Source organism: Oncorhynchus nerka, linkage group LG20, assembly GCF_034236695.1.
Source record: "Oncorhynchus nerka isolate Pitt River linkage group LG20, Oner_Uvic_2.0, whole genome shotgun sequence".
Lineage (NCBI taxonomy): Eukaryota > Metazoa > Chordata > Actinopteri > Salmoniformes > Salmonidae > Oncorhynchus > Oncorhynchus nerka.
This window is the reverse complement of record NC_088415.1, coordinates 80,304,766-80,326,541: the sequence shown is the minus strand read 5'-3', so window position 1 is coordinate 80,326,541 and position 21,776 is coordinate 80,304,766. Positions and strand designations below refer to the sequence as shown.

The following is a 21,776-nucleotide window of genomic DNA, read 5'->3' as shown; positions in this document are numbered from 1 at the left end:
CCAGTGATTTTACATAGCCACATCAATTCAACAGAAATACTCATCATAAATGTAGATGAAAAATACAAGTTATACACTTGGAATTATAGATATACCTCTCCTTAATGCAACCGCTGTGTCAGATTTCAAAAAAACTTTACGGAAAAAGCAAACCATGCAATAATCTGAGACGGCGCTCAGAAAATAAAAAAAATTATCCGCCATGTTGGAGTCAACAGAAATCAGATTATAAATATTCCCTTACCTTTGATGATCTTCATCAGAATGCACTCTCAGGAATCCTAGTTCCACAATAAATGCTTGATTTGTTCGATAATGTCCATTATTTATGACCAAGTAGCTCCTTTTGTTAGGGCTTAGGTATACAAATCCAAACGCTCGTACAGGTCCATCCGAACGTCGGACAAAAACTTCAAAAAGTTATATTACAGGTCGAAGAAACTTTTCAAACTAAGTGTCAAATCAATTTTTAGGGTGTGTTTATCATAAATCTTCAATAAAGTTCCAACCGGAGAATTCCTTTGTGTGTAGAGAAGCCATGGAACGCAGGTCGCTATCATGTGAATTGCGCATGACCAGCCCTTGGCTCTCTGCCAGACACCTGGCTCATTCAGCTCCACAACACAGTAGAAGCCTCATTCAAGTTTCTAAAGACGGTTGACATCTAGTGGAAGCCCTAGGAAGTGCAACTTCATTCATATCCCAATGTGAATTCAATAGGGGCTGGGTTGAAAATCGACCAACCTCAGATTTCTCACTTCCCGTTTGGATTTTTTCTCAGGTTTCTGCCTGCCATATGAGTTCTGTTATACTCACAGACATCATTCAAACAGTTTTAGAAACTTCAGTGTTTTCTATCCAAAACTAATAATAATATGCATATATTGGCAACTGGGACTGAGGAACAGGCCGTTTCTCTGGGCACCTTTCATCCAATGTACTCAACACTGCCCCTGCAGCCATAAGAAGTTCACAAACTATAGTTTTGGCAAGTCGGTTAAGACATCTACCTTGTGCATGACACAAGTAATTTTTCTAACAATTGTTTACCAACAGAATATTTCACTTATAATTCACTGTATCACAATTCCAGTGGACCAGAAGTTTACATACACCAAGTTGACTGTGCCTTTAAATAGCTTGGAAAATGCCAGATAATGATGTAATGGCTTTAGAAGCTTCTGATAGGCTAATTGACATCATTCGAGTCAATTGGAGGTGTACCTGTGGATGTATTTCAAAAGCCTACCTTCAAACTCAGTGCCTCTTTGCTTGACATCATGGGAAAATCAAAAGAAATCAGCCAAACACTCAGAAAAAAATATTGTAGACCTCCACAAGTCTGGTTCATCCTTGGGAGCAATTTCCAAATGCTTCATCTGTACAAACAATAGTACGCAAGTATAAACACCATGGGACCACGCAGCGGTCATACTGCTCAGGAAGGAGACGCGTTCTGTCTCCTAGAGATGAACGTACTTTGGTGCGAAAAGTGCAAATCAATCCCAGAACAACAGCAAAGGACCTTGTGAAGATGCTGGAGGAAACAGGTACAAAAGTATCTATATCCACAGTAAAACGAGTCCTATATCGACACAACCTGAAAGGCCACTCAGCAGGGAAGAAGCCAGTGCTCCAAAACCGGCATAAAATTGCCAGACTACAGTTTGCAACTGCACATGGGAACAAAGAGCATGCTTTTTGGAGAAATGTCCTCTGGTCTGATGAAACAAAAATAGAACTGTTTGGCCGTAATGACCATTGTTATGTTTGGAGGAAAAAGGGGGAGTCTTGCAAGCCGAATAACACCATCCCCACCGTGAAGCATGGGGGTGGCATTATGTTGTGGGGGTGCTTCACTGCAGGAGGGACTGGTGTACTTCACAAAATAGATGGCATGAGGCTGGAAAATTGTGGATATATTGAAGCGAAATCTCAAGTTAACAGTCAGGAAGTTAATGCTTGGTCGCAAATGGGTCTTCCAAATGGACAATGACCCCAAGCATACTTCCAAAGTTGTGGCAAAATGGCTTAAGGACAACAAAGTCAAAGTATTAGAGTGGCCATCACAAAGCCCTGACCTCAATCCCATAGACAATTTGTGGGCAGAACTGAAAAATCGTGTGCGAGCAAGGAGGCCTACAAACCTGACTCAGTGACACCAGCTCTGTCAGGAGGAATGGGCCAAAATTCACCCAACTTGTGGGAAGCTTGTGGAAGGCTACCCGACCCGTTTGACCCAAGTTAAACAATTTAAAGGCAATGCTACCAAATACTAATTGAATGCATGTATACTTCTGACCCACTGGGAATGTGATGAAAGAAATAAAAGCTGAAATAAATCACTACTATTATTCTGACATTTCACATTCTTAAAATAAAGTGGTGATCCTAACTGACCTAAAACAAGTAATTTTATATCAGAAATTGTGAAAAACTAAGTTTAAATGTACTTGGCTAAGGTGTATGTAAACTTCCGACTTCAACTGTATGTAATCATAGGAAACAAAATGTCCTAACCCCACATCAACCATATAATAAAACATTAACATCCCATTTTATTTTAGCATTCCATCTTTCTACTCATACTCAGTGTGTAGACTAATAGTTTCATCAAGTGAAAATAGCATTGTCAAAACAGGATAGGCAAAATATGTTTTTATGTATCAGATCAATACAAAATAGTAAGAATCAAGTTATTTACACTGGAATTGTATGAGTATTCAGTGCATTGATTAGTGTATAAATATCTCTTATTACATGTATTATAAACATAGAAAGTGTTATGCATTACAGTGTAGTGGAATGTTATGATTGGATGAATACAGGTTTTTTAATACAGTGTGCGTAATACAGGATTATATGTTTTATGGGAAGCATAGGCTTTGACACTTCGTATCATTTACAGATCGTACTATGTAGAAGACTACCAGTCTTCTACATGAATATCTTCATCTGTTTCTTGTCCAAACGGAATAATGAATGTGTATGGTTTAATATAGGCAATGTGTTATAGATTATTACGGTTTGACACTTCGTGAAAAGATGGTATTGTGGTGTGTACCAGTCTTCTACATGAATATCTTATTCTGATTCTTGTTCAGGCTGCTGGGCGAGATCAGAGCCTCCAGGCTCATGCCAGCGTACAGGGGCTGGTTCCGATTTCTCCAGAACACCAAGGCGACTCGCACCACCAGGAGCACACAGGAAACCACCAAGAGACAAACTGGAAGTGATAGAAGACAGAGTAAATGATCCTATTTATCTTTAACATGTATATTCGTTTCTAATATGATTTACGGAGAATAGAGAGGGAGGTTCTAAAACGTTTAAGTGTTTCACATGAAGAGAATTGAGCCCAGTCCTAAAACGAAGCTAGACATTTCTTGTAGATCTGAAAGAATCTGTTGGGTCTAAGCAATATGGTGGGAACGCAATTTAGCCTATCACATGACTTGTGGAGCTATTGCTTACACACATCCAATCCTTTCAGATCTACAATACTTTTTCAGGTTCAGGAAACAAGGGTTTAAGTTTTACTTGGTAATAGATCTCTAGTCTGAGAGATGAGGCCTACTCACCCATGAAGATAGCGTTTGCGCTTGGTGCTGCAGGATCATAGTGCTTGAACACATTCCCAACCAGAGCAATGATCACCACAGGGTAAATAGTCAGGATGTACCTCACATGCTGATCCAGCAGGAAGTTCTCAATACCAAACCTACAATAAACACATTACGATACCATTGAAAGTGTGTGGCTGTGTGCACAAATGTGCTGAGAGTCTAATTTACATTGGTAACGTCTATATAATTAACAAATAAAACATATCGAGTGGGATTGGATCACATGCCCAAAAATGTCATCAAAAGACGATGATCCTGATTCTCATAAGACAGACGTTGTTAAACTGTGCTTACCATCCGATCACCTCCACCAGTAGGATACAGAGAGACACGGTGGCTGCAGTGCTATTTGCCACTCCAGAGAGGTCCAACACCACTGTGAAGTTGATCAGAGTGGCGATGGTTGTCCATGTGGTATACAGGGCAATGCCATTCTGCACCTAAGATTTAACAAAACATTACTTGTAGTACAAGTCTGTAGAATTCCTCATAAGAGGACAGAGGAAGGGATAAGAGCAACTGAAAAAGTGGATTACCTAAAACATTACAATAGAATGATTATGTAAAGTAAAATGCAGTAGGATGGCCAGAGTTGTATGTGCTTTAGGAAACTAATCTCAAGGGGTATGAAAGTATTCATACCTTGACTTATTTCACATTCTGTTGTGTTACAGCCTGAATACAAAATGGTTTTATTTTTCCTCAACCTACTACACACTACCACATAATGCCAAAGTAAAGACGTGTTTTTCGAAATGTTTGCAAATGTATTGAAAATTAAATCTCACACCTGGGTCAATACAAGTTAGAATCATCTTTGGCAGTAATTACAGTTGTGAGTCTTTATTAGCTTTCCACACCGGGATTGTGCAACATTTGCCCATTATTCTTTTGAAAATTCTTCAAGCTCTGTCAAATTGGTATTTTCAGGTATTTCCATAGTTTTAACTTAAATACGCTTGAAAATCTAACTCAGCCAAACAGGAACATTCATTGTGTTCTTGGTAATCAACTCCAGTGTAGATGTGGCCTTGTGTTTTAGGTTATTGTCCTGCTGAAAGATTCATCTCCAAGTGTCTGGTGGAAAGCAGACTGAACCAGGTTTTCCTCTAGGATTTTGCCTGTGCTTAGCTTCAATCCGTTTGCTTTTTATCCCGACTCCCCAGTCCGTAACAATTACAAGCATAGCCATAACATGATGCAGCCACCACTATGCTTGAAAATAGAGAGTGGTACTCAGTAATGTGTTGAATTGGATTTGCTCCAAAATTAACACTTTGTATTCAGAACAAAAAGTGAATTGCTTTGCCACATTTTTTGCAGCATTACTTTAGTGCCTTGTTGCAAACAGGATGCATGTTGTGGAATATGTTTATTCTGTAAAGGCTTCCTTCTTTTCACTCTGTCAATTAGGTTAGTATTGTGATGTAACTACAATATTGTTGATCCATTCTCAGTTTTGTCCTAACACAGTCATTAAACTCTGTAACTGTTTTACAGTCACCATTGGCATCATGGTGAAATCCCAGAGTGGTTTCCTTCCTCTCCGGCAATTGAGTTAGGAAGGACGCCTGTATCTTTGTAGTGACTGGGTGTTTTGATATACCATCCAAAGTGTAATTAATAACTTTCCCATACTCAAAGGGACGTTCAATGTCTGCCTCGATTTTTATTTTTTTGGAACGCATCTACCAATAGGTGCCCTTTGTTTGAAATATAAGATAATTATACCGTATGTGTGGGGTACATGGATGAGGTAGTCAATAAAAAATAAGATAAACACTATTATTGCACACAAAGTGAGTCCTTGCTATTTATTATGTGACTTGTTAAGCAAAGTTGTACTCCTGAACTTAATTAGGCTTGCCATAACAAAGGGTTTGAATACGTAATGACTCATTTTAGCTTTTCATTTTTAATCAATTTGTAATAATTTCAGAAAATATAATTCCACTTTTACATTATGGTAGTGTGTAGGCCAGTGACAAAAATCTCAATTTAATCCATTTTAAATTTCAGGCTGTACCATGACAAAATGTAGAAAAAGTCAAGGGGTGTGAATACTTCGAAGGCACTGTGATGAGTTCTGACTTCTAAACTTGAAATATTGTTAATCATCAGGTATCCTATGGAAAGGAGGAGGGCCACAGTCTGGTTTCTACACCAGATGTTAATGGTTATCTTGAGAAGGAATGTATATGGTTGCGGTCACTGATAAGGGTGGAGAGCTGTGGATTAGTGAGGAATGGGGGCCGAGGTCAGGTCACATTAAGGGAGAAGGAACAGTTTATTACCCGCATCACTTACATCTTTATTGCTAGGCAAGAAGTTAATGTTTAGAGGGAAGGAGGAGACTTAACCCAAATTGGAGTGGGTGGATACATACAGTGGGGAGAACAAGTATTTGATAACCTGCTAAATTGGCAGTGTTTCCTACTTACAAAGCATGTAGAGGTCTGTAATTTTTATCATAGGTACACTTCAACTGCGAGAGACGGAATCTAAAACAAAAATCCAGAAAATCACATTGTATGATTTAAGTCATTCATTTGCATTTTATTGCATGACATAAGTATTTGATCACCTACCAACCAGTAAGAATTCCATCTCACAGACCTGTTAGTTTTTCTTTAAGAAGCCCTCCTGTTCTCCACTCATTACCTGTATTAACTGCACCTGTTTGAACTCGTTACCTGTATAAAAGACACCTGTCCACACACTCAAACCTCTCCACAATGGCCAAGACCAGTGAGCTGTGTAAGGACATCAGGGATAAAATTGTAGACTTGCACAAGGCTGGGATGGGCTACAGGACAATAGGCAAGCAGCTTGGTGTGAAGGCAACAACTGTTGGCTCAATTATTAGAAAATGGAAGAAGTTCAAGATGATTGTCATTCAACCTCGGTCTGGGGCTCCATGCAAGATCTCACCTCGTGGGGCATCAATGATCATGAGGAAGGTGAGGGATCAGCCCAGAACTACACGGCAGGACCTGGTCAATGATCTGAAGAGAGCTGGGACCACAGTCTCAAAGAAAACCATTAGTAACACACTACGCTGTCATGGATTAAAATCCTGCCGCGCACGCAAGGTCCCCTGCTCAAGCCAGCGCATGTCCAGGCCCGTCTGAAGTTTGCCAATGACCATCTGAATGATCCAGAGGAGGAATGGGAGAAGGTCATGTGGTCTGATGAAACAAAAATAGAGCTTTTTGGTCTAAACTCCACTCGCACGGTTTGGAGGAAGAAGGATGAGTACAAACCCAAAAATACCATCCCAACCGTGAAGCATGGAGGTGGAAACATCATTCTTTGGGGATGCTTTTCTGCAAAGGGGACAGGACGACTGCACTGTATTGAGGGGAAGATGGTTTGGCCCATGTATCGCGAGATCTTGGCCAACAACCTCCTTCCCTCAGTAAGAGCATTGAAGATGGGTCGTTGCTGGGTCTTCCAGCATGGCAACGACCCGAAACACACAGCCAGGGAAACTAAGGAGTGGCTCCGTAAGAAGCATCTCAAGGTCCTGGAGTGGCCTAGCCCGTCTCCAGACCTGAACCAAATAGAAAATCTTTGGAGGAAGCTGAAAGTCTGTATTGCCCAGCGACAGCCCCGAAACCTGAAGGATCTGGAGAAGGTCTGTATGGAGGAGTGGGCCAAAATCCCTGCTGCAGTGTGTGCAAACCTGGTCAAGAACTACAGGAAACGTATGATCTCTAATTGCAAACAAAGCTTTCTGTACCAAATATTAAGTTCTGCTTTTCTGATGTTTCAAATAATGAAATGCAAATGACTTAAATCATGTGATTTTCTGGATTTTTGTTTTAGATTCCGTCTCTCACAGTTGAAGTGTACCTACGATAAAAATGACAGACCTCTACATGCTTTGTAAGTAGGAAAACATGCAAAAGCGGCAGTGTCTCATACTTGTTCTCCCCTCTGTAAATACAGTTGAAATCTGGAATATTCCATACACCTTAGCCAAATATATTTAAACTCAGTTTTTCACAATTCGTGACATTTAATCCTACAAAAAAAATCCCTGTCTTAGGTCAGTTAGGATCACCACTTTATTTTAAGATTGTGAAATGTCAGAATAATATTAGCTTTTATTTCTTTCACATTCCCAGTGGGTCAGTTTGCACACTGAATTAGTATTTGACCTTAAACAATTTATACTTGGGTCAAATGTTTCAGGTAACTATCCACAAGCTTCACACTAATTTGGGTGAATTTTGGCCCATTCCTCCTGACAGAGCTGGTGTAGCTGAGTCAGATTTGTAGGCTTCCTTGCTCGCACACGCTTTTTAAGTTCTGCCCACAAATTGTCTATGGGATTTGAGGTCAGGGCTTTGTGATGGCCACTCCAATACCTTGACTTTGTTGTCTTTAAGCCATTTTGCCACAACTTTGGAAGTATGCAAGGGGTCATTGTCCATTTGGAATACCCATTTGCGTCCAAGCGTTAACTTCCTGACTGATGTCTTGAGATGTTGCTTCAATATATCCACAATTTTCCTGCCTCATGACGCCATCAATTTTGTGAAATGCACCAGTCCCTCCTACAGCAAAGCACCCTCACAACATGATGCTGCCACCCCCGTGCTTCACGGTTGGGATGGTGTTCTTCGGCTTGCAAGCCTCCCCTTTTTCCTCAAAACATAACGATGGTCATTATGGCCAAAGAGTTTTATTTTTGTTTCATCAGAACCGGAGGACATTTCTCCAAAAAGTACGATCTTTGGATATAGATACTTTTGTACTTGTTTCCTCCAGCATCTTCACAAGGTCCTTTGCAGTTGTTCTGGGATTGATTTGCACTTTTCGCACCACAGTACGTTCATCTCTAGGAGACGAGTCTCCTTCCTGAGCAGTTTGACAGCTGTGTGGTCCCATGGTGTTTATACTTGCGTACTATTGTTTGTACAGATGAATGCGGTACCTTCAGGCATTTGGAAATTGCTCCTAAGGATGAACCATACGTGTGGTCTCCAATGTTTTTTTCCCCTGAGGTCTTGGCTGATTTCTTTTGATTTTCCCATGATGTCAAGCAAAGAGGCACTGAGTTTGAAGGTAGGCCTTGAAATACATCCACAGGTACACCTCCAATTGACTCAAATTATGTCAGTTAGCCTATCAGAAGCTTCTAAAGCCATGACGTCATTTTATGGAATATTCCAAGCTGTTTAAAGGCACAGTCAACTTAGTGTATGTAAACTTCTGACGCACTGGAATTGTGATAGTGAAATAATCTGTCTGTAAATAATTGTTGGCACAATGACTTGTGTCATGCACAAAGTAGATGTCCTAACAGACTTGCCAAAACGATAGTTTGTTAACAAGGAATTTGTGGAGTGGTTGCAAAACAAGTTTTAATGACTCCAACCTAAGTGTATGTAAACGTCCGACTTCAACTGTACATGCCCACACGCTGGTGGGAACATGTCTTTGCGTGTTCAGCTGTCTGGGTGAATAAACTTGGTTTTAGCTTTTATCTGTCTGTTTTTACCCTGTTATTTAGAACCTAACAACCAAGTGTTGCCATAAAACTAAATGGGATAAGTGAATTCTATGAAAAACAATACTCTGACTTGAGTTGGCTAAAGCACATCTGTGACCATGCTACAATCATGAGGATGGTGTGAGTCTAACAACTAACTCAATTAAGCCTCAAATTAAACTCACCAGCACCCGGATGCACCAAAGATCAGTAGGTTGGTTCTGGCTGAGCCAGGCTCCGTAAACACTCAGCCCATAGCAGGAGAAAAATATCATAGAGTAGTTGGTGACAGCCATGATACACAGTACAATCAATGCAGCAGTCATCTGCCTGTGGGGAACAGTAAAAAAAGACTTCTCATTAATCCACAAGTTACCTTGGTGTTTTGATCAGACCAGGTCGGCTAGCCGAGAACAAGTTCTCATTTACAACTGACCTGGCCAAGATAAAGCAAAGCAGTTCGACACATACCACAACAGAGTAACACATGGACTAAACAAAAATACAGTAGAAAAGTCTATATACAGTATGTGCAAATGAGGTAGGATAAGGGAGGTAAGGCAATAAATATGCCATGGTGGCGAAGTAATTACAATATAACAATTAAACACTGGAATGGTAATGTGCAGAAGACGAATGTGCAAGTAGAGATACTGGGATGCAAAGGAGCAAGATAAATAAATACAGTATGGGGATGAGGTAGTTGGATGGGCTATGTACAGGTGCAGTGATCAGTGAGCTGCTATGACAAGCTGGTGCTTAAAGCTAGTGAGGCAGATAGGAGTCTCCAGCTTCAGTGATTTTTGCAGTTCGTTTCAGTCATTGGCAGCAGAGAACTGAAAGGTAAGGCGGCCAAAGTAAGAATTGGCTTTGGGGTGACCAGTGAGATATACCTGCTGGAGCGCGTGCTACGGGTGGGTGCTGCTATGGTGACCAGTGAGCTGAGGTAAGGCGGGGCTTTACCTAGCAGAGACTTGTAGATGACCTGGGGCCAGTGGTTTTGGCTTCGAGTATGAAGCGAGGGCCAGCCAACGAGAGCATACAGGTCACAGTGGTAGGTAGTATATGGGGCTTTGGTGACAAAATGGATGCCACTGTGATAGACTGCATCCAATTTGTTGAGTAGAGTGTTTGAGGCTATTTTTTAAATGACATCGCCGAAGTCAAGGATTGGTAGGATGGTCAGTTTTACGAGGGTATGTTTGGCAGCATGAGTGAAGGATGCTTTGTTGCGAAATAGGAAGCAGACTCTAGATTTAATTTTGGATTGGAGATGCTTAATGTGAGTCTGGAAGGAAAGTTTACAGTCTAACCAGACACCTAGGTTTTTGCAGTTGTCCACATATTCTCAGTCAGAACCATCCAGAGTAGTGATGCTGGACGGGCGGGAAGGAGCGCGCAGCGATCGGTTGAAGAGCATGCATTTAGTTTTACTTGCCTTTAAGAGCAGTTGGAGGCCACGGAAGGAGAGTTGTATGGCATTGAAGCTCGTCTGGAGGTTACAAAGGGCCAGAGGTATACAGAATTCCTGTCCTACAATCTATAGGCCTGGTTTTTATCACAGCATGATAGAGACCCACAAAAATACGATGAATCTCAATGGGTCCAATTATATGAACCTTGTGTCGTAACATTGTATTCATACATTATGCATTTCTATTTTAATTGTAAAGTAAAGAAGTTAAGGGGGGAACGCTAGGCCTATGTGGTTCAACTTCTCTCAATGTTCTCTACAGACTGGCAGAGGCCCACAGTGTGGGTAGGTGTGGTATGGTTATAGTAACACCTTGAATACACCGTCCACGTTACGTGTGTGAGCATTGCAAAATAAATTTACACAAGATGTTATTCAATCATTTCAACCAAACTAATCACGCGTCACAGTGTCTGTGTAGCGTAGCAAGGCAGTAAATATCACTTGGTTCTATTTAAGATGCTCGACGGGCTGAAAATGCCCTCCTTATTGGTTACCAGGAAGTTACAAACCTACGTGGATGACAAAGACAAACGAGGAGTGATTCATCAGAGATAACTAACAACAAACTAAGTTTCCCTTTTTATCTGTTGATTAATCGTCTGAGTAGAGAAACAATTTTGTATGAATCTGGGTCCTTTTTTAAATTTTATTTTTTACAAAGAACCAGCTTTAAAGAGGACCATATGCATGTCAGGTTAAACAACCCAATGTTAATCTCCCAAAACAAACGAGCTAGCAACATGCATGTTTCAACCTGCCTGGAAATAAATATTGATTTTGATATTTTAACCTACATGTAATGATTGCGCCTGGCAAAATGATCACGCGGACATTGGCGCAGGGCTGGTCTAACCTGGGTGGAAGTGGAGATGCGGTATTTTGCTTCCACCCATCTACTTAAAAACAGGTTAGTCAGGCAACAAGAACTCATTGGTTTAGGTGTTAAAAGACTGTTACGCACTCTTGAACCCATAGGACAAGCCAGGTCATGTTGAAGGCCATGTTGACTATCCAGGACACGTAGAAACCGTATGGCAGCACAGAGAGGGTCCAGCTCCTGAGGAATTGAAAATAAAGTTGGCATCAGAACAAACATTCTACTGTAGGTTTTTAAAATGTTTTATTTAAATGTAACCTTTATTTAACTAGAGAAGTCAGTTAAGAACAAATTCTTATCCACAATGATGGCGCTGGGCCAATTGTGCACCGCCCTATGGGACTCCCAATGACGGCCGGTTGTGCTGTAATACCTACATAGCCATACATCTAATACATGAATTACTGCATTTCACTGTCTACGTGTTGATACTACAGCAGAAGGATGGTGTCCTAAAATAATATAATACTATAGAATAGTAGCTTAAAAGATAGATGGCTGCATGGTTGAGCTATTGATTGATTGACTGATATAGGTAGGTGAATAATTGTGTCTGTACCCTCTGTAGAGGAAGGAGATGACATAGATGAGCATGAGACACAACCAGGTGTAGATGAGCCCCCAGATAGAAAAGGTCCATCCGGCCGGAGTTATGTCGGTTTCATACTTCTTGGAAATGTTCCCTGTACTCGAATGGAATGGTCCTAGGAGAGAGGAGATTGCAAAACAAGTACAGCAAAACTGTTAGGGAAACTAGTGTTGCATCAGTCAGTTATGTAGTCTCAAGAACCAGACTTCCTCCCTTGGGGACAAGGTTGTCATTGACTTTGTGTAATAGGGTGGCTTCTACATGTCCCTTGCTAAACATAAAGCTAGGAACTTTTAACGCTTCTACTTAATAGAATAAAAGTGCAGCTGTGCTGCCAATAAAATGTTATTTCCTGTCCTACAGTTTAGTATGAAAAGCCATATAGGAAGCGCTACACAGTTAAAACATAGAAAGTTACACAACACTGCGTTCACATGAGTTAGCTAAGTTACATGAGACTCACCCTTTCCAGTGCCTGCCATGGCATTAATTGCTAAAGCAGAAATGTAGATCAGCACAGACAGTGCAATGACCACAATACGAGGAAGGCTTCTATCTTCCATTATTGTTTAACTACACCAGCTACAGTGTATCTAGATAACTGGCTAGTCTAGTCGATAGATGATCTTGAAAGTCCACACTGGGTGGTGTTTGGTTTGGTAACAATATAAGGAGTGTAAACAATCTTCTTCGGGAATTTCTTGCCTGCTGCATGTCCACTGTCAACAATAGGCATAGCACCACCTGCTGTGCAGGAGAAGCCTATACAAAAACAAAAGACTCAACTGGAATGGTTGTCTTATTTTCACTGTCCATGTGTCAAATGATAAATCCCCAAATAATATGAGTTAACATTGTTGGTGTTATCAAATCAAAGAACACGCTGACTTGCTTTATTCGGCCAAGTAGTTGCAAAGTAGGAAGCACCATCATCCAACCAATCAGATGAGGCAGTGATAGCCCCGTCATTTTCAAAATGGCAGCAACATTGCAAATAAGCGAGTTTGATAGTGAAGACCAAATAACTAAAGAAATAGCAAAACAAGAAGAGACAACGTCGTTGAAATACATAATCTTGCGCAAAGACAAACGTTTTGGGCGAAAGGGTAAGCTAGTTGCCTATCACCGTCTGATGTACTAGGCTACTTACTCCCGGGGCGAAGTGGCTAACGTTAAGATGGTTTAACGTTAGCTAGTTAGTACACTGTGGCCATGCTGAGCTGGTGTAGGTAGACCACTGGGGTATACAGTAACAAATAACGATGTAGACATGCTGTGGGAATAGCTTTTTGTCTGGTTATTTAGTAAAGGACTGCCTCTTCCTCCACATCTTAAAATGAGCTAACGCTAGCTAGCAGATTGTAACCAGGGTTGCCATGTCCCCGCTTCTTTTGCCAAATTGGGCTACTTTGAAAACGATGTCGCGGATGAAAATGTATTGGTGGCGGGTTTTTGGCCTTCTTCTAATTGGCACCGCGGCATCTTATGTATCTATCTATCTGTAACTAGCTGCTGCTGACTATCAGGCAATATGCAGGTTGATACCAAGGGGATGGCCAGAGAGAGGGGGTGGGGGTGCACTTTGGGAGAGTGCTGCAACTGAGTCAACGAGAGAACAGCGCGCGCACATCAACACAACTTTTCTTTTTTTACCAGTTTGTAGGCTATTAAGAATGTCTCCACAATTACACTTTTTCCATAAAACTATAACAGCGACAAAGCTCTTTAGATAAATTCACTAAAAAAGGTGGTTTAAAGTAAACTACATTCAAATGTCGACTTTTCTCATGGTTAACCATATCAAACGAAGGGTTTAGTCATGTTCAGTTCCAGGGTCTGGAGCGCTGCGAGTGGAAATGTGATATTATCTAACTCCCTCGCGTGCTTCTGTTATGTGAGAAAAGTCCAATGAAAATGACCTACATTTGGATCTGTTTGCCGTCAATTAGGCTATTAATTGCAATGCCATTCGGCTACTGTAACCTACAATTTGATACAGTACAATAAATATGTTGAAATCACTGGAGTCATTGCAAATCCATGTCACTTGTGTAGCCTAGCCGGAGCTGGCAAACGGAATTAATAGCCTATAACTCCGTTTTTGTTGTTGTAGCCTTGTGTTATGCAATTGTTTATGCAATCGTTTATGGCCATGTTTAGTTAATTAAATTGGAAGTTATCAATTGTGATCATGGTTACAGCTCTATCGCTAATGTATCTGTGTCCACATTTAATGTCAGTTTCATTGTGGACTTTTCCCTGAAATGAGCCTATAGCCCATGGAAGGACATCTGCATCTAGCTCAGTAAACCATGGCAAAGTTGAATTGCAATTATAACCCCAGATTTTAGTCAGTAGCCTATGCCTATTGAAATAAGTCAATCTCGCAAAGAGGCCATTTATAACAGATTGTAGTCTTAACATCTGGCACATAATGAAGGCACAATTGCCAGAAAATAGCCTAACATTGGTTTTTTAAGTTCTTCCAAGTGTTTCCTGCACAGAGATTGAGACCCTCTGTCCAAGTTATCACTCACTTTCCCATAGGATTTATCTATAGTTATGTGCATGCACAAACTAGACTTATTTACAATTAGAAACTGGGTAGTTTGAGCCCTGAATTCATATTGGTTGAAAGCCATGGCATATGAGACTGTGTACTATGGGAATGACAATTTAAACATATTTTTACAATTCTAATTACATTGTTAACCCGTTAATAATAGCAATAAGGCTCCTCAGGGATTAGTGGTATATGACCAATATACCATGGCTAAGAGCTATTTCCATTGAATGTACCCTTAGCTGTGGTATATTGTCCATCTACCATGTCCTAGGACCTTATTGTTTAATCATGGCAGTCAAAACAAGTTAAGTTGACATCCATTGATTAAAAAGTCTGGGGAGTTTAATAAGGGAGGTTTCTTGCGACATTCTTAAACTTGCAATAATTTTTCTGGTGGAAAACCGCATTTTCCTTCATTGCCTACGTAGTTCAATTGTCGATATTCCTTATTTCCCTCAATAATGTTATGGCAAAAGGGTCTCATGGATAAATGTGGCAACACCATCATGCTGCAATTTTTTTTTTTGGGGGGGGGGGTAATTCTCAGGCCTTGTGGGAAGGTTTTCAGAGGTCATTGGGCAGGAAATTTTAGTTGGACCTGGCAAAACTGATTGTAATGGTAATGACTAGACTGGCTCGAGCTTTGGTCAAATTAACATCAGATTTGACTTCATAGCAGGTTAGAAGTTACTCAGTAGGTTAGGAGAATTAGGTTCAGAAAAGGGTCAACTAAAATGCTAAACATTTAAACTTTAAGTTAATTTGACAAAAGCGCGATGCCTTCTAGCTATGTCCATTTGGTAATGGGCTAATAGAGGTTGTCACTAGTTACCACAGCCAAAGACAAACTTGTTAATTGTTTTTTTGTTAGAAAACGGCAATCATCGCTTGCGATACAGCTTTCAAAACATATGGCCTCTCATCAGCGAGAAAGAATCCTTCAAATAAAAAATATATACTTACTGTAGCAGATTTGCACAGATCCGTACAGCTATGGGTGCCTTTAGTTGACAAAACTACACTTCCTCTAAACTTCGAGTTACGCTTACACATGTGTTTAGAGCATGTTAGATAGCTACAGTGGCTTGTGAAAGTATTCACCCCTCCTAACTTTTGCCGCAATTACAGCTGCAAGTCTCTTGGGGTATGTCGCTATAAGCTTGGCACATCTAGCCACAGATTTTTGCCCGTTCAAGGCAAAACTGCTCCAGCTCCTTCAAATTGGATGGGTTCTGCGGGTGTACAGCAATCTAAGACATACCACAGATTCTCAATTTGATTGAGATCTGGGCTTTAACTAGGCCATTCCAAGACATTTAAATGTTTCCCATTAAACCACTCAAGTGTTGCTTTAGCAGTATGCTTAGGATCATTGTCCTGCTGGAAGGTGAACCTCCATCCCAGTCTCAAATCTCTGGAAGACTGAAACAGGTTTCCCTCAAGGATTTCCATCCATCATTCCTGACCAGTGTCCCAGTCCCTGCCGATGGAAAAACATCCCCACAGCATGATGCTGCCACCACCATGGGATTATGTTCTCAGGGTGATGAGGTGTTGGGTTTGTGCCTGATAGTTTTCCTTGATGGCCAAAAAGCTTAATTTTAGTCTCATCTGACCAGAGTACCTTCTTCCATATGTTTGGGGAGTCTCCCACATGCCTTTTGGCAAACACCAAACATGTTTGCATATTTTCTTTAATTAATGGCTTTTCTGGCCACTCTTCCATATAGCCCAGCTCTGTGGAGTGTACAGCTTAAAATAGTCCTATGGACAGATACTCCAATCTTCACTGTGGAGCTTTGCAGCTCCTTCAGGGTTATCTTTGGCGCCTCTCTGATTAATGCCCTCCTTGCCTGGTTCGTGAGTTTTGGTGGGCAGCCCTCTCTGAGCAGTTTTGTTGTAGTGCCATATTCTTTCATTTTTTTAAATAATATATTTAATGGTGCTCTGTGGGATGTTCAAAGTTTTAGATACTTTTTTTATAACCCAACCCTGATATTTACTTCTCCACAACTTTATCCCTGACCTGTTTGGAGAGCTCCTTGGTCTTCATGGTGTGTCTGGCTTGGTGGTGTTGCAGACTCTGGGGCCTATCAGAACAGGTGTATATAAACTGAGATCATGTGACAGATCATGTGACACTTAGATTGCACACAGGTGGACTTTATTTAACATATTGTGTCACTTCTGAAGGTAATTGGTTGCACCAGATCTTATTTAGGGATTTCATAGCAAATGGGGTGCACACATATGCGCACACCACTTTTCAGCTTTTTATTTTATAGAATATTTTTCATTTCACTAAATCAATTTGGACTATTTTGTGTATGTCCATTACATGAAATCCAAATAAAAATCTATTTAAATTATAGGTTGTAATGCAACAAAGTAGGAAAAACGCTAAGAGGGATGAATACTTTTGCAAGGCACTGTAATTAGCATAGGTGGTCTTCTGTCTTTTTTCCGTAAACATGCGCTGAAACATGGGGGTATGGCTGTATGGGAATGCTAAACCAAACCTTATCAATGATATGGAAGATAAGGTCCTTATGCTTCCAAAACTGTACTGGAAGTGATATGTTTATGTTCAGATTGAGTGGCGTGCTCTTAACAAAACTCCCTTGTATAGAAGACACCTTCATCCAATGACTTATCTGTAATGTAATGGAACTGAGAGTCATGATCAAGGACTAGCCTTACAGGAGCTGTTGATATGGTGAATCTCCTTTTAAGCCCAGAATTTTTTATTTAACTAGGCAAGTCAGTTAACAAATTATTATTTACAATGACTGCCTACCCCGGCCAAACCCTCTCCTAACCTGGGTGATGCTGGGCCAATTGTGCGCTGCCTTATGGGACTCCCAATCATGTCCGGTTGTGATATAGCCCGCGATCAAACCCAGGTCTGTAGTGACGCCTCTAGCCTTAGACCGCTGCACCTCTCAGGATCCAAGGAAGCAGCCATTCACCAGCTTTTCAAGTTTAATAATGAGAAAATATGCTAGATAGTCACCAAGTATGGAGTTTAGATTGCTATCATCAAGCTACATACAACCTAAAAAAAATGCCTCTGTCACCTCCATTGTATTGAGCTGTTGTAGACTCCCGATCATTTTCTAAATTCATACAAACCCCCTGCAGCTAGATATGGACGTTTAGAAGACATTGGTTGTCTGAGTCAGGAAGTATCAACACGTTAAGGTTGGTCAAATGATCTGTGTCACACCAAACATTACCTATCTAATAACACCCAGCCAGCCAGCTGGAACAGACAATATCTTTAATAGTTGCTAGTATATGGGATTATATTCCAAGCACAGAGGAGTTCTTGGATAGAGAAACTTTGCTACTTTATTTATTTTTGCATTTAGCAGACGCTTTTATCCAGAGCGGCTTACAGGAGCAATTAGGGTTAAGTGCCTTGTTCAAGGGCACATCCACATATTTTTCACCTAGTCTGCTCGGGGCGTCGAACCAGCGACCTTTCGGTTACTGGCCCAACGTGCTTAACTGCTAGGTTACCTGCCGCCCTACGTTAGTTTCCCAATAGTAATATATCCGTTTCTTGTCCTTCGACAGATGCACACCCTTTGGAAGGAAAGAAGATCAGCTGGGAGGTAAAAAGTCACCCATTCAATGGCGTTCCATTTCAGGTTGTGGGCACAAGCACATATGAATGCCATCAGGGGAAAGACCGACAAGTAAAAGCTAAAGAGAAACATGCTGCTAAAATGAACAAGAAGGCGGTAAGTTCAAAGTCGGATTGCTGTCATTTCTACCATACACTTTTGCAACATTAATTTCATTTCAATAACGTTGAAGTGTACTAGGCTAACTAATAATAGACTGTAACTCAATGAAATAGAAGATTGGACATTAAATGGGTTTCTTGACCCTATGTGGTCACTAAAGAAAGATCCCATGGCACTTATTGCAAGAGTAGCCTCTGGCTAAAATCCAATTCTCAACCAGGCCTCATTCCATTATCATTCTTGTAATTGGCATATATATCACTCCTCGTCTCCACCATGATAGCTAATGTGGTGAGCAGTCTGGATCAAAATGGTAGTGGGTGAGATACAGGTAACTGCCCCAAAAAAAAATACGAGTAAATGAGGGATAATAAGTATATTGAATGCAGGTGCTTCCACACAGATGTGGTGTGTGAGTTAATTAAGTAATTATCATCCCATCATGTTTAAGATCATGTATAAAAAATACCCAGTTGCCCATTATTTTGGCTACCATGATTAGAAGAAGAGATCTGTAACTTTGAAAGAGGGGTCTCAAAGAAGTATAGGGGCTGTCTGTCACCAGATCTCAACCCAATTGAACATTTATGGGAGATTCTGGAGCGGTGCCTGAGACACCGTTTTTCACCACCACCACCAACAAAACACCAAATGATGTTGCCTCCCTCCAAATACACTTGTAGAATCTATGCCAAGGCGCATTTAAGCTGCTCTGGTGGACCAATGCCCTATTAAGAAACTTGGTGTTTCCTTTATTTTGGCAGTTACGTATAAATTGGTGGATGAGGTGAGTTCCCCCTACACAGTAAAGTGCTTCAGTTGTCTCAAATTGCTATATAATTCCAATAAATTATTATTAAATGTTTTGCCACCTTCCGTAGCTTGAAGACCATGCCTTAAAGAGACGGAAACAAAATACAAAGAAGGTGGACTGCAAGGCTTTAATAAACATCGCCCACATTATCCGCTTTCCTGGTTTTAAGGTAAATATGAAGAACTATCATGATTTAGCCCTGTAGCTGACCGTCTAATGCTGTACATAACAGTACACATTTAACAAGCATGTTATTTCCTGTCTAGATTGAGGAGAGTACTGTGCGCTCTAAAAAGGAGGCCTCCAAAGATCTGAAGGCAGCTCTAAGTGAAAAACCAAGCTCTGTGAAGGCAGAGGTTGTCTACTGTGTCAGGTTCCCCTCTCTCTCTGAGCATAGCTCACACGCACTTGTTGGTGAGGTATGTCTGTATATATATGCAAGCTGTCCTACCTAAGAATGATAAACTTTAAAAAAAAAAAAATTTTAAATACTCCTTTGTGATAAACCCATATTCTTTATCCCAAAGAGGTCCTCTAAGAAGAACTTGAAGATGTTGCAGAAGCAATGTGCAGGCTATCTAAAAGAAATCACAGACCTCACCTATCATCTTCAAGATGAACAGTACATGACTGGCCTGTCTTCACATCTGCAAAGCCTATTGCAGGAAATGAAAGGACTTGTCCCACAGGATAAAGATCTCACACTGACCCTTTCCCCAAGGAAGAGAAAGGCTGAGGAGGACATGGCCACCCTACCAACCCAGGGAGCATCGCAACCTTTCACCGACAGTGTAGGACAGCATGCAGATTTACAGAACACATGCGAAGAACCATGTTTGCCAAACTGAGTGTGGACTGAGATTGCTTGTAGGCAGGGAGCCTAGGGTGCCGGAGGATGGCAGTGTGTGTGTGTGTATATATATATGTGTTGAGTCTGTTTTTTTGTTTTTTTCAGAATATTTTATTTTTGAGAGCTGGGTTTTGTGGTAACCCAAGCCTGCCAGCATACTTGTTGTACAATTAATATTAAAATGGTAATAAAATAAAAATACAATTGGGTGATAATCCTGTATGCAGTGGTGGAAAAATAACCCAATTGTCATACTTGAGTAAAAGTAAAGATGCCTTAATAGAAAATGAAAGTCACCTAATAAAAAACTACTTCAGTAAAAGTCTAAAAGTATTTGGTTTTAAATATACTTAAGTATCAAAGTAAACAACTGCTAAAATATATTTAAGTATCGAAAGTAAAAGTATAAATCATTTAAAATTCCTTATATTAAGCAAACCAGACGGCAACATTTTCTTGTTCTTTTTATTTATGGACAGCCAGGTGCACACTCTAACCCTCAAGACATCATTTACAAAGGAAGCATTTGTGTTCAGTGAGTCTGCTAGATCAGTAAGGATGACCAGGGATTAGTTATGTGTGAATTGGAAAAATGTTCTGTCTTGCTAATTCAAAATGTAATACTTTTGGGTGTAACGGAAAGCATAGATTATTTGATGATGTTGAAATGGTGCTGGAATAGTGGAGGCAGCTCCTGTTTTCTTTGTGACTTGCAATAACACTCTGTGGTTCTAAATCAATAGTTGTTTACTAGTCAGAAAATGTCGGAAACATTAACCTGCTTGACCATGCTGTAGGTCATTTAATACCACATGCTTTGTGGACTTCACCAGACAGCTGTTGCTCTCTGGTTTTGTGATGAAACAAAGGTGTGGTTGAATTTGTACTGTCCCAGCCCTGGCTATACTTCAGCCCATAATGGCCTCTCTCAGACCTTCTCCAGGTAACGCCCAACTGTCATCTACATCTCATACATGATCATACTCTGAAGATTCTGATGCTGTAAAATAAGGTGTCTCTAAGCTGCTGGTGTGGATGTTTGGTTATTACCTGTGTATGTGGATGGATGCTGTGTTTAATGGGGTGCTGTTGTTTTCTGTAAATCCTCTCCATGGCTGTTATATAACGTGTGTTTCTATTATTAACCTGTACTCTTACCACTGATTAGCTGTTCTCTCGATGCAGGAGGTGGGTATTTCACTGGGTGCAATGGGGAGATTATGGCTGGTTAGTCCACCTTTGGAACTTATGTTATCTTAGTACATATTTGTTTCTATTTGATAGTCAAGCTAAATAACTTCAAGTGCATACATTATCCTAATTTTGTCGTATTTCATGTCACTGTTACTGCGCAGTTAGCTGATTATGACCACTTCCCATCATTGAATAATTTTTCCTGACTTTACAGGAAAAACCTCTTCCCCCTATCTATAACTTGAGCCCATCATTTTCATTGGTTTCCACTAGTTTCTATCATCCCCAAGGTCCTGTTCCACTGTCACCGAGTCAGGTTCCACAGCCACAAAGTTAGATTCCACAGCCACAAAGTCCAAATTAGCTACAAAATTAGCTTTTTGGTTTAAAGTTAGTGTTAGGCATACGGTTAGGTTGAAAATCTCATTTGAATTAGATAAATTGTGGAAATGGGCATGGTTTGTGACTGTGTCTATAAAAGCTACTGACGACCCTTTTCATGTGATACTCTTTTCCTGTTGTGATGCAGTC

General features: G+C 40.6%; 2 protein-coding genes across 2 annotated transcripts; one reads left to right on the top strand and one right to left on the bottom strand.

Moving 5' to 3' along the window:
- Positions 1-2,643: 2,643 nt before the first annotated feature.
- si:dkey-29d8.3 (uncharacterized protein LOC556220 homolog) lies at positions 2,644-12,786 on the bottom strand. Its single transcript, XM_029623957.2, has 7 exons — positions 12,533-12,786; positions 12,040-12,184; positions 11,565-11,660; positions 9,312-9,456; positions 3,921-4,066; positions 3,582-3,721; positions 2,644-3,226 (listed from the first exon to the last, which is right to left on the bottom strand). The coding sequence occupies exons 1-7, from the start codon at positions 12,630-12,632 to the stop codon at positions 3,072-3,074; spliced, it is 927 nt and encodes a 308-aa protein (XP_029479817.1). The 5' UTR covers positions 12,633-12,786; the 3' UTR covers positions 2,644-3,071.
- Positions 12,787-13,030: 244 nt separating this feature from the next.
- On the top strand, positions 13,031-21,741 carry LOC115103200 (uncharacterized). The gene is made up of 5 exons (XM_029623958.2): positions 13,031-13,175; positions 18,215-18,381; positions 19,269-19,370; positions 19,468-19,620; positions 19,729-21,741. Exons 1-5 carry the CDS (start codon positions 13,046-13,048, stop codon positions 20,047-20,049), a joined length of 873 nt encoding a protein of 290 aa, XP_029479818.1. The 5' UTR covers positions 13,031-13,045; the 3' UTR covers positions 20,050-21,741.
- The last annotated feature ends 35 nt before the right edge of the window (positions 21,742-21,776 follow it).